The sequence below is a fragment of the Rhipicephalus sanguineus genome, chromosome 9 (genome assembly GCF_013339695.2).
Source record: "Rhipicephalus sanguineus isolate Rsan-2018 chromosome 9, BIME_Rsan_1.4, whole genome shotgun sequence".
NCBI classification, from domain to species: Eukaryota; Metazoa; Arthropoda; class Arachnida; order Ixodida; family Ixodidae; genus Rhipicephalus; species Rhipicephalus sanguineus.
Window position 1 is genome coordinate 39173978 of NC_051184.2, and position 15096 is coordinate 39189073.

Below are 15096 nucleotides of genomic sequence, written 5' to 3' on the forward strand. Positions count from 1 at the left end.
CTCTTTAAAGAGAGTCATATACGTTCCAAGTCGGGACTCTCAAGAAGGAGTCAAAGGAGCAGAATTTTGGTTTGGGCGAGCTGGTTCATGGTCGAACTTTCGGGGTGCAGCGCTAAAAAAAAAAAAAAAAAAACGTGGACAGAGACACATAGTAGACACGACTATCCCGTTGTGTCTACTATGTATTGTGTGTGTTTTTTAGCGCTGCACCCCGAAACTACGAGTCAAAGGGCTCTTTTTTTGTTTTTAGAGTGCAGTTCGTTCAATCAATCAATCAATCAATCAATCAATCAATCAATCAATCAATCAATCAATCAATCAATCTCAATAGGCAGTTCCTTTGTTGTCTAGGGCGTAGCGTGCTTAGCGAGCGATATGTGGTTCCGAAGTAGACTCCTGTGCCTCGATGCCCAACTGACGTTCGAAATCTTCAGTGCGGATAGTTAGCCCTGTAGTTGTAAGGCGGCGGTGGTTCGGGTGGCGCGGTCGGCGAAGGCATCGGCATCGTGGACGGCTGCTGCGAGGGGCTCGCCATGTGATGACCAGCGTGCAGGAGTCCCCTCTGCGCGTGCTCCGCGGCCTGCTGCTCGTAGTAGTTCGGCTGCTGCGGGTACGGAGCGACGGCAGAGGTCATCGCGACCGGAACGGGAGGGTACGACCCGGCGTACGTGTAGGGCGCCACGCCCGACATCGCCGGAGTCATGGCCGGAGGCACGACCTGGTGCTGCGTGGCCTGCGAGACGTCGGTTGAACATCGACATGTGGCGTGGCCTCGGAGATTAACTCCGGCAACGCGCACTGTCGGACCTAACCTCGGAGGCCACGCATGTAGCAAATCGGTTCTTAGGTATTCCACAAGGTGGCGGAACGGTTAAGAAAAAGAACTTAACAATAATCCGTTTGTAGCACGAAGCCACCACAAAATATATACGGATTTGTCAGAAAGAAAGCTTCTTAGCTGCCGAAAAATCCGTCCCGGTCTGGGGGCCGAACCGTGACCAGCGCCTTTCCGGGGCGGTCGCTCTGCCAATTCAGCTAAGAAGCTTTCTTTCTGAGAAAACAGTATGCATTTCATCGGGGCTTTGTTCTACAGACGGGCCTTTGTCAAGTTTTCCCTTTCTTAGCATTGGTACAGCGTGGTTATTAGTGGCACGAGCACCGAGTGGCTCTTTTTTCTTCCAAGCACTTCCGATCGAGCACTTTCTTCCGGTTTCTCGAACACTCTGAAATTTTGTTTTAAAAGATTAGACTGGTACGAAACCGATGGTTCTGTTTCAAGTTAAGAGTTATATTGGATACGTATGATAATGATGCATAAGTTTACCCAAGATAAGGGTCAGTTAACTGTCAGAATAATTCACGAATTTAACTGAATGAGTCATTGAAACAACAGACGTTTGTCTTGCGAGTCACTGGCATCGTTGCGGCACCTGGCGGAGCAGATGTCAACCACGTGCTTCTCTCTACGTGGCCTCCGAGATCCGCTTCGGCAGTGCGACGAAACACAAAGTTTACCCAAGGAACGGACCACGGCACACGAAAAGAAAAATGAAGTTCACAGTATGACCCACAATATGTTTAGACATGCATACTCTGCTGGAAAATTGCAAGCACTCACGTGCGCACAGTCAATTTGTTTTTAACTACGATGACAAGCCTATGACGCGACAGACTGATTGTGCACGCGTGATTGAGCATGCTTATATAGTATATGTCTTTTTCTAATAAAATTCAGGTGGAATGAACGCTTCTCTTTGTTTCCTTTCTTTCTGCGTTGATGTGGTGTTTCTTTTTTTTTTAATATGGATTGCCAACTATCCCAGTGTCACACTTCTGTATATTTATTTCCTGCGCATGCGAAGTAGCCTGTAGTTCAGAGTCTGCGCTTGTGTTCGTGTGTTTTCTGTCTCTTCGTCTTATTTATTGGTGCTGTTTCATAGTAATGAATCGGTACACATTCGCCCAGTTGTCAGTCCTACATGATATTTTAGTGGAACCTGCTGTTGGGCTAGTTGGTAATATGCCATCTTGAAAATTATGCGCAACTTGGCACTCTTTCATTAGTTCGTTTCGGTATGCACACATTCGGTATGCACGCATTCCCACACGCGGTTTCGGTATGCAGACATTCCCACACGCAAGTACTCACGACCACATCCTACAAACAGCGCTCTAGCTGTTCGTTGGGTGTGGTCGTGAGTACTTGAGTTTGTGAATGCGTGTGTGAACGAGGGAGTTCCAATTTGCGCATAATTTTCAAGAAGTCCTGCATGAGGCGATACGTAACGTTCATTCGCGGTAAAGTGGCCTGAATGCGCAATATCGATTGCGCGGATTGCTCACCAGAGTGCGCCGCCTTCTTCGACGGTAGCAACAACACAGGAAGATCGAGACGACCGCCGCGACAAACGCGACGACGATGCCCACAATGGCGCCGGTGGACAGCAGATCACGTGACCGATGGCGCTTCCCTGCGCATCGAAACAGTGTACAACGCTTGGGTTCGTAGAATCTACACCAGCCGCCACTAAATTAAGGCTCACATCTCGCAGGCACAGCTCAATGTGATGCCTCGCTAGCTTGACGGTCTTGACATGTGTGTGTCTCATTCTTGTACGCGTAACTGCATGGTTACAGTTACTACGTTACCGTTATTTTCAGATTTGAGAGCCGTTTGCGGGTCTACAGTTCTTTACAACATGCAAAACCCAATGAAAGGCCATTTCATTAGTTCGTTTTGGTATGCACAGCTGGCGTGACAATCAGATCTTCTAATTATATAAAGCGGACCCGAAGTCTGCCCCATACATTCCCTCAGCAGGACCTGTCTAGTCATTGCATAAAACACAGGGTTATGTCCATGCAAGTTTTTGATGATAATTGCGGCCGAGGACCCCGGATGTTGCATTCTAAGAACCGTTTATAAACCTTACACCTTTACCCTTGAAAAGTCGCGGACCAAAGGCAGGCAGGTATGTAAAGCACGTCACCGCTTCATTTTCATTATAGCATCGATCATGAAGCTTGTTGTCCTTCGGACTCGACAGGGGGGAAGGAGGGGGGAACTTGCCTCCCCCCCAATGGGGAACCCTGGGCTTGCCTATTCATGTGGCCTATGGGGAGTTTTGCTAGTCGTATGATTGAAGAACTCTGTACTGTTAATATGAGTGAGCAAATAAGTGTATACTTAATGCGATCCATGAACACACATAAATACACGGACTCAGGAGACTCGGACGAGCGCAACTCGGAGGCTTATATGGCTTACACCTGTCGTCGTAACTTGGCTGGAACTGCCGTCTCATGTTGTCTTCCCAGTCGGTGCTCTCGGCCCTTGCCGCATCCAAGAAGAGAGCGAGGCAGACGCCTCCAGCAGTTGACCACAACCAGCGATACATGTCTCCCTCGGCGAGCCTGAAAAAAAAAAAAAAAAACAGGTATATATGAGTAGTATCAGAAAATAGACATGCACACGTATCAAAAACAAAACAATTCGTTTACTAACGTTGCTACCGGTGGACCAGCCTTCATCAGAGTGAATTCGGTTGGCCGACACCCTTTTTTGAAAGGTGTAGGAAAGTGAGGGGATGGTCGTTCTGGATGCACATATAAAAACCTTTTGTCCTGTTGTCGATGAGTCGCGCCACGACACTGCACGCATTGTACATCGTTACACAGACACTTTCCCGACGCACAAGGCATATGGGTGCCAGGAGACCGCTTGTGCATGAGCCGTGGGCGCGGTGTCAAATATGTATTAAGGCAGGCAGAGCAGATTCATCATGTTGTCGCCGCGAAAGCGCTGTTTACGTTCGTGCGGGCCACAAGCCTTAAAGGGACCCTGCAACACTTTTTCAGCATGTTCAGAAAACGCTCCCGATCAGTAGTCGAGGCTCCTCAGAACACGTGAGCCAAACATTATAGCGCAACACGCCGCCTGGAATTTACAATTAATTCTCAAAGTAAGCTAAAATCACTCCCTCTTCTTTCTACAAATGATGCCATATACTCAAATGACCGCGCCATATGCCCAAATTCACGGTCATTGGCTGATTTGAGCATCGTTGGCTGCATAGTTACTGCGCCCGCCGTGGGAGGCCGCCACCTGCTTTAGTGGTTATGGCGCTCGACTGCTGACCCGAAGGTCGCGCGATCGAATCCCGGCCGCGGCGGCCGCATTTTCAATGGAGGTGGAAATGCTTGAGGCCCATGTACTTAGTCGAAATTTCCGGAGCCCTCCACTACGGTGTCTCTTATAATCATATCGTGGTTTTGGGACGTTAAACCCCAACAATTATTTTTATATCTCACTGAAGGTTAGCCGCGCGTCCAAAGAAAGAAGCAGTGCTCAAGGCCACGAGGTGCGCGTGACCTACCTTCTTCCCCTGTGCGAGTCCTCCCTGCTTAACTTCCAGCGCGCTCGTCGGGGCGAGAGAAGAGAGAAAGCAATTACAGCGTGCGACAAGTCTCTAACTCCACTCGTACTTGATGGATTCTAAAATTTTTTGCGGCGGTCGATTCGTGAGGCAATAAACTTCTTTAGTGAAGCCATTCGATGGTTACTTGGAAAAGTATTGCAGGCCCCCTTTAAGGTTGCACCTATGTTTACCAGTACATTTTCTGGGCTCTTGACGGCTTGGGCTTTCATATGACGCTAGAAAACAACTGAAAATGTACGTGTGAGGACCCCTTTAAAGCAAGGAAAGACGCGAGGCCGCCAGACGACGCATCTTTGCACTCATGGGACGGATAGGCTTTCATCTGTATAACTTGGGTTACCCGGGGTTTTCTAAACGTGCATCCAAGGGGCGCGTCTGCAATTCGGCCCGTCCGTGATGCGGTCTCGCGCTCAGAAGCGAAATGTCAGGGCCACTACGCTACCGCGGCGCGCATTGTATCAGGGAAATCACGGTACACTAACGTGATTTCGTTGCCTACAATGTCGCAACGCTCACGTGTCCAAGGGGAGGACTATATAGCGACAAGGTGACACACTGAGTGCCCCACTCCTGTAACTACTCGCTTCGAGTGCCGTCACTGTGTGGCAATGCTTACGGAACGATCCTGTTTGCGAGACGGTTATAGCTACGTTATCTCGTGGGCTTTTTCGCGCTAACAGTACGCGAGGTAAGTCCGCGCCGGTAGATCCTTATTGTCGCACCTGGAAAAACCATCGCCACGCTCAGTGCGACCTTGTTTCACCGATATCATTTCTGCTAGAATTAAAGCCTCGTTGCAATTCCTCCTCCCCTCCCGTTAATACACGTACACAGTATGCACATTTATGTTTATGTATATTCTCTTACTTCACTGCCACAGCCGCTAACAACGGCCTTGTGCGTTCAAGGCAGCCTGAGCACGACGAGATGATGCGATCATAATTTCGTCGACGCACACGCGCGCGCACGCACGCACGCACGCGCGCACACACACACACACACACACACACACACACAAACGCGCGCGCGCGCGGAACGTTTGTTGAATGGTTTATCCAAGTTTGCCGAATGGTTTATCGCACAAACTGGCGCATGCCCACCCGCCGCGGTGGTACCCGAAGGTCGCGGGATCGAACCACTGTCCCGGAGGCCGCATTTCGATGGAGGCGAAAATGCTTGAGGCCCGTGTACTTAGATTTAGCTGCACGTTGAAGAACACCAGCTGCTCGAAATTTCTGGAGCCCCCCACTATGGCGCCCCTCATAATCATATCGTCGTTTTGGGTACGTAAGACCCCAACAGTTATTTATATTCACTTGCGCGTGCCACTTACTTAGAAGCAGTGCACAGTCGGTTTCTGTCGTAGATACTTTCAACTGTCTGCATGGAGTTGAGGTGCATGGATTTCTTCTGGGACGTTATGCGTAAGCGATGCAGCCGAAGGTTTCATGAACTAACCGCGTTGTTGGATAGGTGACAGAATGTGGCTAGGAAAAATGCGCCGCTCCAGCTTGCCCTAGTAGGGAGCACGGCGGATATCCTTTAGGATAAGGCAAAAAGGAGATTCAAATAACGCAAGGAAGTGTGTAATGGGAAGGAGAGAGCCCAGGTTTTAACTTTAGACCAGCGCGTGGAGCGGACGTCCGCCTATCTTCTCCTCAAATACTAACCAAGCCTAACCTCGTTGTCCACGTTCACGTACCGGAATAGAGAAAGAGATAAGGAAAAAAAAACTCACTTGGAAACTTTGAGGACGTCTTCTCTTTTGTTTTGTTCAGTATCCGTGTTTCTTTTTAGGCACACCTTCTCACTCTGAAGGGAGAGCAGTTACTCGTCGCGTTAAAGGCAAGCATGTCTGTCGACTATAGAGTTTACAGGGAGCGTCCAAACGCTCGCGCTCTAAGGCTGGCGGCTTCCGACGCAAATATGAGGGCCGTTATACATGAAGCACCGCGGCAGATGTCGAGGCGTTATCGCTGGACGTCAATAAAGGGGACGCGGTCGCGAGCGCGAGCAATAGCCTTGTGTCCTGGTGAGACGCGTGTGTGTTGCTCTCGTTATCTGAGTAACCTTTATATCCGCTCGCCCTGCACGCCTCCATTTAAAAAATAAATAAATTAAGGGACAACAGTTTACACCGCGTCGTTAACCTATGCGTCATACGTTGATCATAGCACATGCGCGGGGAAAAGAGGAAACGTTAGAACGAGAGAGAGTTGAGCTGGCTAGGGATTCATCATGAAAGAAAGTAACGTGTGCAAGAGCACGGACACAGGAGAAGAGAACGAGGCTATAGATTGACCTCACTGACGTCACTGAAACAGCCACGTCGGAGCACTAACATGGTGACACACGAAGTTTGGGATGTCACGTTATTGTTAACAGTACATCACACGCTGGTTACTTCGTTATTCGTGCGTAGAGACAAAAAAAAAAGTGGTTCCAGCGGCGTCGTTACCATACCGAAGCAGGTTAATCGCCACGTGATTATGCTGCCTTGACATCACATAGGCCGCCATGTTGGAGCACCAGTGCGTTAAGAACCTGCGCCTCCGTGACGTCACGTGCAAGCTATCAGTACAGACAGCACAAACGCCGTTTTTGTTGTCTAATTCTTTCGTTCTCTTATGTCTGTGCTTGCACGCTTTACTTTCCTTTGTGACGCAGCGTTGCGAAGCGTTCCGTTATTTCGCTAGGCCTTAAACCGCCGTATTCTAGAACGTCACTTCTCTCAACGCTCCACCTTGACTTGAGAAAGTCGATGGGACCGCCATCTCTAGGCAGAACAAGTCACTACGTATCAGCAATAATCTGCAACGGTTATTAGAAGCGCGGTGTCATTTTCAGTCGAGCAGCGACGCTGTGCTCAACTCGCTCGAGTAAAGGACGAAATTCGAGTCGAGGCTTGTTTAAGAATACGAGGGTTATAATGTTGAAGCTACCTGCAGCGGTGGTTGAGTGACTAGTATTTTGCCATTGAGGTCGAGGTGTTCATTCCGCGGCCGAATTTCAATGGGAGCGGAATGCAGGAAATCCCATATTCTCTATAACTATTTCTCTATAACATATTCTCTATAACCAAGATTAGCGAAGCCTTTCACATTGTACAGCACGATGTTTCTTGTATTAGCGTACCCTCAATTTCGCTTCATGGCTGTGAAATTAGATATCTGGGGTCCACTGATTTGACAGGTCCTTGATAATGTTTGCCGCTTGGCCTTTATCGCATGTATGTGCACTTTGGCTTATTTTTGTGTTTCTGCGCAGATACCTGTGTCCTTTATATTGCACTTGTTTTTGCAATAAGCATTGGTTGTTAGTTCAGCGCCGTGTATGTGTCCTCTTCTCGTCCCGTGTTTAGCGCTGTTTTTATTCTTCGTTAACCACAGTTATACTATACACCTTAGCCATATACAGACCATGGTCTATGTCACAAATTAGCATGTTATAAAGCGCGCTCGCGGCCGCTTTCAAGCAGCTACGAGACAGAACGGTGCGAGCCGCTCGCCCAAGAAGCGCGAAAGACGAAAAACAAGCATCAAATAACGCCGGCGCGCCGCATTCTCCTCACCCACTGGAGCCAGACGCAGACCACGCGATCGAACGCCCGGCAAAGCCTGGATCTTTCTAGAAGGGGGGGGGGGGGGTGACGCATCCGCGAGCGATGCCGCCGCAATTCGAACCTACGAGAAAGCTCTCGCCCTTTCCCCAGGCTTAGCTGTACTGCACGCGGAAGAACTCTCCCGACGCTTCTAGAAACCGGGGAAGAAGGGATAAAAGCGTGCAAACGACGAGAGTCGAGTAGTGCGGTCAGCGAAGGAGTGAGCGAGTCAGTCGGCCCGGTGATGGTGAAGTTATGCGAAGTGTGGCTCCGGTAGCCAAAGAAGACGTGTTTATGATGGTGTGCGGTCGGCCGATCGTCAATTTGGAAGAATTGGATGACGACGCCGTGTGAGCCGTGACAAGTCACGACGACGGTTGAGCTACGACGATCAACGCTGGAGCTGGCGTGAGCGTTTCCTTGAAGAGAAGCATTCGATTACCGTCCAAGTATTGTGGACTGGATACGCCATTGTTTATTCAGGACTTTAACGGTCATTGAATAGTTTAATGCATGTGATTGCATTTGTTGCGTGTGATCTGTTTGTTTAGCTCCCGTTGAGTAAACACCATCCGAGTTATATTGTGAAGCTGTAACGGGTACCAGCCGAGTGTGCATGTGTTAGTATTATTTGTATTACCTTAACTGAGAATATATTTCGTTTTCGTTTGTGTTATCGACTCTCGGCTCTGACTCGGTCTTTGGACCACAACCGGCGTCCGCTGGCGCACTAAAGGACCATTTCTAAATTGTCCGCGCTTTCGTGGTGCGTTTTCGGAGGGCCTTGACGCCAACCCTTAGAATCCGCCCGGCGATTGCGATCCCGATTAACGGGATCAGTGACAATTATTCTGGCGTCCGCGACACAGGACCTTTTTGGTGCACAGTGTGTCCAAAGTAGGGAGAAAGAGCCTTGAGACGTTGATAGTGCTTGCGAACGATTTTGAGTGTTGCACCGCGTTCTCGCTAACCTGTGTGCAGAGAGTGTTTTGAATTCGAAGTTAGGCAGAGGTATTGTGCACGCGGCTAGGTTTTGTTTGACGGGCATCATGGATCTCGAGAAATTAGTTGCCCTTGGTGAGAAGATGGGTTTGTCTGGGGCCGAACTACGAAAGTGGGTGAGCCAAAAGGAAAAGGAGGCGGTTGAAAGAGAGAGGTTGGCGGCTGAGAGGGCGAAAGAAGAAAGAGAGCAACAATTGAAACTAGAGCTTGAAAGAGAGAGGCTAGCAGCTGAGAGGGAGAAAGAAGAGCGAGAGGCGAAGGAGCGACAGTTGAAGGAAGAAAGAGAGGCGCAGATGGCTGAGAGAGAAAGGCAACGGCAGCACGAATTGGAACTCGAACGGCTCCGTTTACAGCAGCGCATAGAGACTCCCGTCCAGGCTAGAGCGGAAAGCAGCGAAAGGGAAGATCATAGCTTCCGTTTGAACCCAAGCAAACTAAAGTCCCTGAAACTTCGTAAAGTAGCGACACTTTCCTCCTCCGCTCGCGTTCCTCCTCGTTCTCCTCTCCTTCGCACTCTCTTTTCGAGCATGGCGCCACCTACCTTGCTCTTGCGTAGCAGACGACGCTTCGCAAAGGGAGCGCGCGCTTGCCAGGCGGAGCGCTTTAAGCATTTACACTAGCCGTCTAGATCTTTGTATCCTTTTTTTATTTTATGTCGTTTAGGAGATGTTAGGACACGTTTGTAAAGGACATGTGTGATGTTGAACGTTAATGTCCCGCTCTACATGAAGCCTTCTGAAACCTATACACGTCGTCCTCGCGAGGCGAATTCGCCGCGCATACCAATGACGCACTGAGGCTGCGAGTACGCACTAGAGGTAGCCGTTCCGAAGTATCGGTTGGGTAAATATAGTTAACGCCGCTATACGTGCCTGTATCATGTAGCACTGCACACTGCAATACAAAAGGGCGTATTTGAGGCGTCATTTCCTACAAAACAATATCCAGCATCTGGCTCACTTGTTTTTTTCTTTTTCACCAAATCTCCGCGCTCGCTATTTTCTGTTAACTGTTTAGCAACCTCACAAAAAGGGCGTGTTATGGGGCGTATTTCTGTCCCGAAACAATAACTATCAATCTCGCGTGCCTTTCCTTGCATTATCGCCGGGTGCGCCGTACTTTCAGGTCACGAATGACGTGCGTGTTAATAAAAAGCATCCTTGATAGGAAAGTGCCGAGCGCCGAGTTTTCAAGAAAGGAAGCGCAAACTAGCCAGAGGACGGTTATTGGTGAGGGGCAAGAAGACTTCACAAAAGGTGCGGACAGTTTTTAGAGTGGAAGAAACACATGGGCAATGGGTGTTGGCTGTATTAAGAATGGCGACTATTATTTATTTAGAAAATGACTGTCAGTGCAAGCAGCAGCTCGGAGCTTTATTGAAAGAAGAATGCGCCAGAAGGCGTACATCATTTCCAGTCGATACATTTAGACAGCGTTGGTTGATTCGTTACGAGATTAGACGCACCAACCATAGTGTGAAAGTGTGCCTCGTAGACGTACTTGACATACGAACTATACTCGCTGCTCAATGAACGAGCAAGCGAACGAATAAACTAGCCTGCCACCGTAAACGTTTCTTTCGCGAGAGCTCCACTCGCGGATATTAATATCATTTGGGGTTTTACGTCCCACTACCACGATATGGTTATGAGAGACGCCGTAGTGGAGGGCTCTGGAAATTTTGACCATCTGATGTTCTTTAACGAGCATTGACATCGCACGGCACACTGGCCTCAAGCTATTCGCCTCTGTCGAAATGTGACCGCCGAGGTCGACCGCGACCTTCGGGTCAGTAGCCGAGCACCGCAACCTCTGCTCCACCGCGGCGGAAAGCCACTCGCAGATATAAACCTCCACACGAAACGCACGTAAACCTTCGCGCTAAATAACACGTGTACGTGAGGTTCCTAAACGATGAATGCACCCTGCGACTCGGTTGGACACGCACGCTTTGCCTACCTACCTTTTATCGCAAGTCCACCGGCGGATCTGTCGGCGTCAAAGAGCCAGAGAAAGCTATTTGCTTCGGGAAAAAAAAGACAGAAAAAAAACGAGCACGCAACAAAAACAGAGAGTACCACACCTAATGTGAGCTTTCACACAGAAATTGTGTTTCTTCAAAAGAACTGCGCCGAATCTCTGAAGTTTCGCAATCACATTTTTGGAAAAAAAAGAAACACTTAGTACAGACCCCGCAGAAGCAGCAATAAAACGTGTGAGGAAAAGCGACGTACTGCCCAAATAACTGAGACGTGTCTGCGGCGTTATAGCACGCAGCAATTTGCGCGAACCTCGACGAGTACTTATAGTGAGAGGATAGCAACTTACATCGCATAGTCGCGTCGAAAACATCGTCCGAAAGTTCTATCTTCCGATTCGGTGTAACCAAGCCTTCCTTCGCAACTCGTTGCGCTTTCCGGACGGTATCATAAACAGCTTTTTGCCTTCACTTGATTTGTTTCGGCATCCGAAAGCGCAGCAGAAGCCCATGGCAACCAACCGTGACGTCGGTCTTGTGTGCAAGGTATCTCGGAGCACAACGCACGCGGAATGGAAAGCGCGTATCCATGAAACACATGCGCTGAGAACCAGCGAACCCGCGCTTCGAGAGCGAAGATGGCAGTCGCGAGCGACTGTAAACAAACGAACGCTCCGAGCGGTCCCACGTGACTGCAGTTGGCCAATACCGACGCGGCGTCAGCCTCGGAGAGGGCAGAGGAGGGAGAAAAGAGAGGAGGCGCGCTTTCATGCACGTATGTCGCTACTTTACGAAGTTTCAGGGACTTTAAAGCAAACTGCTTGTGGCGTTTGATGAGAGGAAAGATGACCTTGATGCATACCTGCACAGGTTTGAGACGATAGCTAGAAGCCAAAATTGGCCGGAGCAGCAATGGGCAACAGCTTTGAGCACTTGTTTGAGTGGCGAAGCGCTCAGTGTGTACGGTAGGCTGACACCTACCGATGCAGCTAATTACACGAAAGTGAAAGCTGCTTTGCTGAAGCGATTTCGATTCACCGTGGAAGGCTTCCGAGATCGGTTCCGTACGGGAAGGCCAGCTGATGGCGAGACGGCAACGCAGTATGCCGCGCGGCTCAGCCATTATTTTGACAGGTGGATTGAACTTTCAGAGACGGCACAGGAGTACGGTGAGCTTAGAGAGCTTTTAATCAGAGAGCAATTTCTCACCAGTTGCCACCCGAGCCTGTCGCTGTATCTGAAAGAGAGGAAAGCTAAATCGCTTGAGGACATGCTTGAGTTGGCCGACCAATTCTTGGAAGCGCAAGGTGGCACGAATCTGGCCAAAGTAAAAAAGGAGGTTCACGAGGAGTCGAAGAAATCGGCACCTGAAGAAAACAAGCGTGCACCGGAGAGTGGTCCGCGATGTTTTCTATGTAACCGGGTGGGCCATCGCGCTAACAGTTGTCGGACTAACTTCTCACGCCCCAGTGTGATGAAGTGTTTTAAGTGTGGTCAGACTGGGCACAAAGCCGATGCATGTCGAAGCGATGTGAGTAAAGTCCACCAAGTAGCTTGTGCGTATGCCCCGCCAAACGAGGAAACACAAGCGATGAAAGATGAATTGACCGATATGAAAAGCGGGAAGAAGATGCATTTCATTGGTGCTGCGGTGACAACAGACACAAAGAAGGAAATGCCGACAGTTAAGGGGAGAGTTGGTGGAAAGGAAGCCACGGTATTAAGAGATAGTGGATGCACTACTGTGATCGTACGAAAGAAATTGGTCCGAGAGAGCGAATTCACAGGCAATACCCAACCTGTTCGCTTGCTTGATAGTTCCATTCGAATGCTTCCCGAAGCCAAGATTGAGGTTGAGACCCCTTACTTCAGCGGGAGAGTTACTGCCCTGTGCATGAATAACCCCCTGTTTGACCTAATCGTGGGAAACATCGACGGAGCTCGAGGGCCATACGATCCTGAACGTTTGGGAGGAGCCCCGAAGATGGAGCCCTCGTCAGTTCGGGATCCGCGACAAAAAGGAAGCGCGGAAGGGAATCTCATGAAGGATGCCGCCCGAGCTCAAATTGAGGCCGAGGTATCACGGAATATCAGTGAGGAGGCACCAACGGTCGCTGTACCGCCCGTGAAGACGCGCCGAGCAGGTGATGTTGCCACCCAGCGGCCACCACCACCCGTGAGTGCAATGATGACGAAGGTGGTCGTCCAGGCAAAACACCACGACGCGCAGAAGTTGGCGAAGAACCGCGAACGTTCTAACGAACGCGACCACGCCTTGCTAGCGTCAAATGTGTCGACGGCGGCAGAGACGCCCCCTCCGGCACTGTCAAATGGAACGGCTCGCAAGAAAAAGAAGAGGAACAAAAAGAGAGCGGGCGAGCACCGAAAGAAGGGGCGCAAGCGCGAGTCTATTTGTACAGGACAGGGTGTTGGAATTGAATTTGTTTGAAGTGTTTTTGAGTTTGAATGTGGTTGAAGTGTTTTGAATGTGGGTGTGTTATTATTCCCTGTGGCATGTGTGTGTGGCCAGTGAGACCAAGTGTCGTTTGCGTAACATTATGTGTACGTTGCTATTGATATAATTGTATATGCATTATAATTGCAGAGCTTTGTGCGTTCGCATTGTTTATATGAAAGCTATGTTGGTGTTTTGTACTTATGTACTTGTGTTTATCTTTCATATGTTGTGACATTGAAATGCCCTGGAATTGTATTAAGAGTTCTATTATGAATGTGACGCGCATTGTGTGTGGACTGAGTTATGGACTCTGTATGTGGGACATTTTTGGATGTGTATGTGCGCGCTAATTTGTGTTGTTTGAATATTATGTGATAATATTCTTGAAGTGGGGGCAGTGTCACAAATTAGCATGTTATAAAGCGCGCTCGCGGCCGCTTTCAAGCAGCTACGAGACAGAACGGTGCGAGCCGCTCGCCCAAGAAGCGCGAAAGACGAAAAACAAGCATCAAATAACGCCGGCGCGCCGCATTCTCCTCACCCACTGGAGCCAGACGCAGACCACGCGATCGAACGCCCGGCAAAGCCTGGATCTTTCTAGAAGGGGGGGGGGGGGGTGACGCATCCGCGAGCGATGCCGCCGCGATTCGAACCTACGAGAAAGCTCTCGCCCTTTCCCCAGGCTTAGCTGTACTGCACGCGGAAGAACTCTCCCGACGCTTCTAGAAACCGGGGAAGAAGGGATAAAAGCGTGCAAACGACGAGAGTCGAGTAGTGCGGTCAGCGAAGGAGGTGAGCGAGTCAGTCGGCCCGGTGATGGTGAAGTTATGCGAAGTGTGGCTCCGGTAGCCAAAGAAGACGTGTTATGATGGTGTGCGGTCGGCCGATCGTCAATTTGGAAGAATTGGATGACGACGCCGTGTGAGCCGTGACAAGTCACGACGACGGTTGAGCTACGACGATCAACGCTGGAGCTGGCGTGAGTGTTTCCTTGAAGAGAAGCATTCCGATTACCGTCCAAGTATTGTGGACTGGATACGCCATTGTTTATTCAGGACTTTAACGGTCATTGAATAGTTTAATGCATGTGATTGCATTTGTTGCGTGTGATCTGTTTGTTTAGCTCCCGTTGAGTAAACACCATCCGAGTTATATTGTGAAGCTGTAACGGGTACCAGCCGAGTGTGCATGTGTTAGTATTATTTGTATTACCTTAACTGAGAATATATTTCGTTTTCGTTTGTGGTATCGACTCTCGGCTCTGACTCGGTCTTTGGACCACAACCGGCGTCCGCTGGCGCACTAAAGGACCATTTCTAAATTGTCCGTGCTTTCGTGGTGCGTTTTCGGAGGGCCTTGACGCCAACCCTTAGAATCCGCCCGGCGATTGCGATCCCGATTAACGGGATCAGTGACAGTCTACATGGCTAAGGTACCCTAGAAACACATAATTTTGCCCATGCGACGTATTTCATAGATTCTGTGTTGCTTTAAAACTTCAAGACCTGTAAACCAGGATGACGAGAAATCATTGGGCAGAGAATGTCGCAGGAGCCAATGTTATGGCACGAGGCCTTTTCTTCGCCAGGAGAGCAACTTCCACGGAAGTCGCTGTAAA

The 15096-nt window shown here is 49.6% G+C and overlaps 2 protein-coding genes across 2 annotated transcripts in view; both read right to left on the reverse strand.

Annotated features, from left to right (window-relative positions):
- LOC119405020 (leptin receptor gene-related protein) overlaps window positions 1-15096 on the reverse strand; it is a 282779-nt gene that overhangs the window by 214917 nt on the left and 52766 nt on the right. The window lies entirely within an intron of this gene.
- On the reverse strand, window positions 116-6385 carry LOC119405027 (uncharacterized). Its single transcript, XM_037671778.2, has 4 exons — window positions 6178-6385; window positions 3269-3414; window positions 2344-2471; window positions 116-733 (listed from the first exon to the last, which is right to left on the reverse strand). The coding sequence occupies exons 2-4, from the start codon at window positions 3396-3398 to the stop codon at window positions 431-433; spliced, it is 561 nt and encodes a 186-aa protein (XP_037527706.1). The 5' UTR covers window positions 3399-3414; window positions 6178-6385; the 3' UTR covers window positions 116-430.

Bases quoted from the DNA above. Each gene is read 5' to 3' on its own strand.
- LOC119405027 (XM_037671778.2), bottom strand. From the start codon at position 3,398: ATGTATCGCTGGTTGTGGTCAACTGCTGGAGGCGTCTGCCTCGCTCTC. The intron at 2,472-3,268 runs GTAAGCCATATA...TTCGATGCGCAG, and splicing joins GCCAAGTTACGACGACAGGT to GGAAGCGCCATCGGTCACGT. The intron at 734-2,343 runs GTGAGCAATCCG...GACGTCTCGCAG, and splicing joins GAAGAAGGCGGCGCACTCTG to GCCACGCAGCACCAGGTCGT.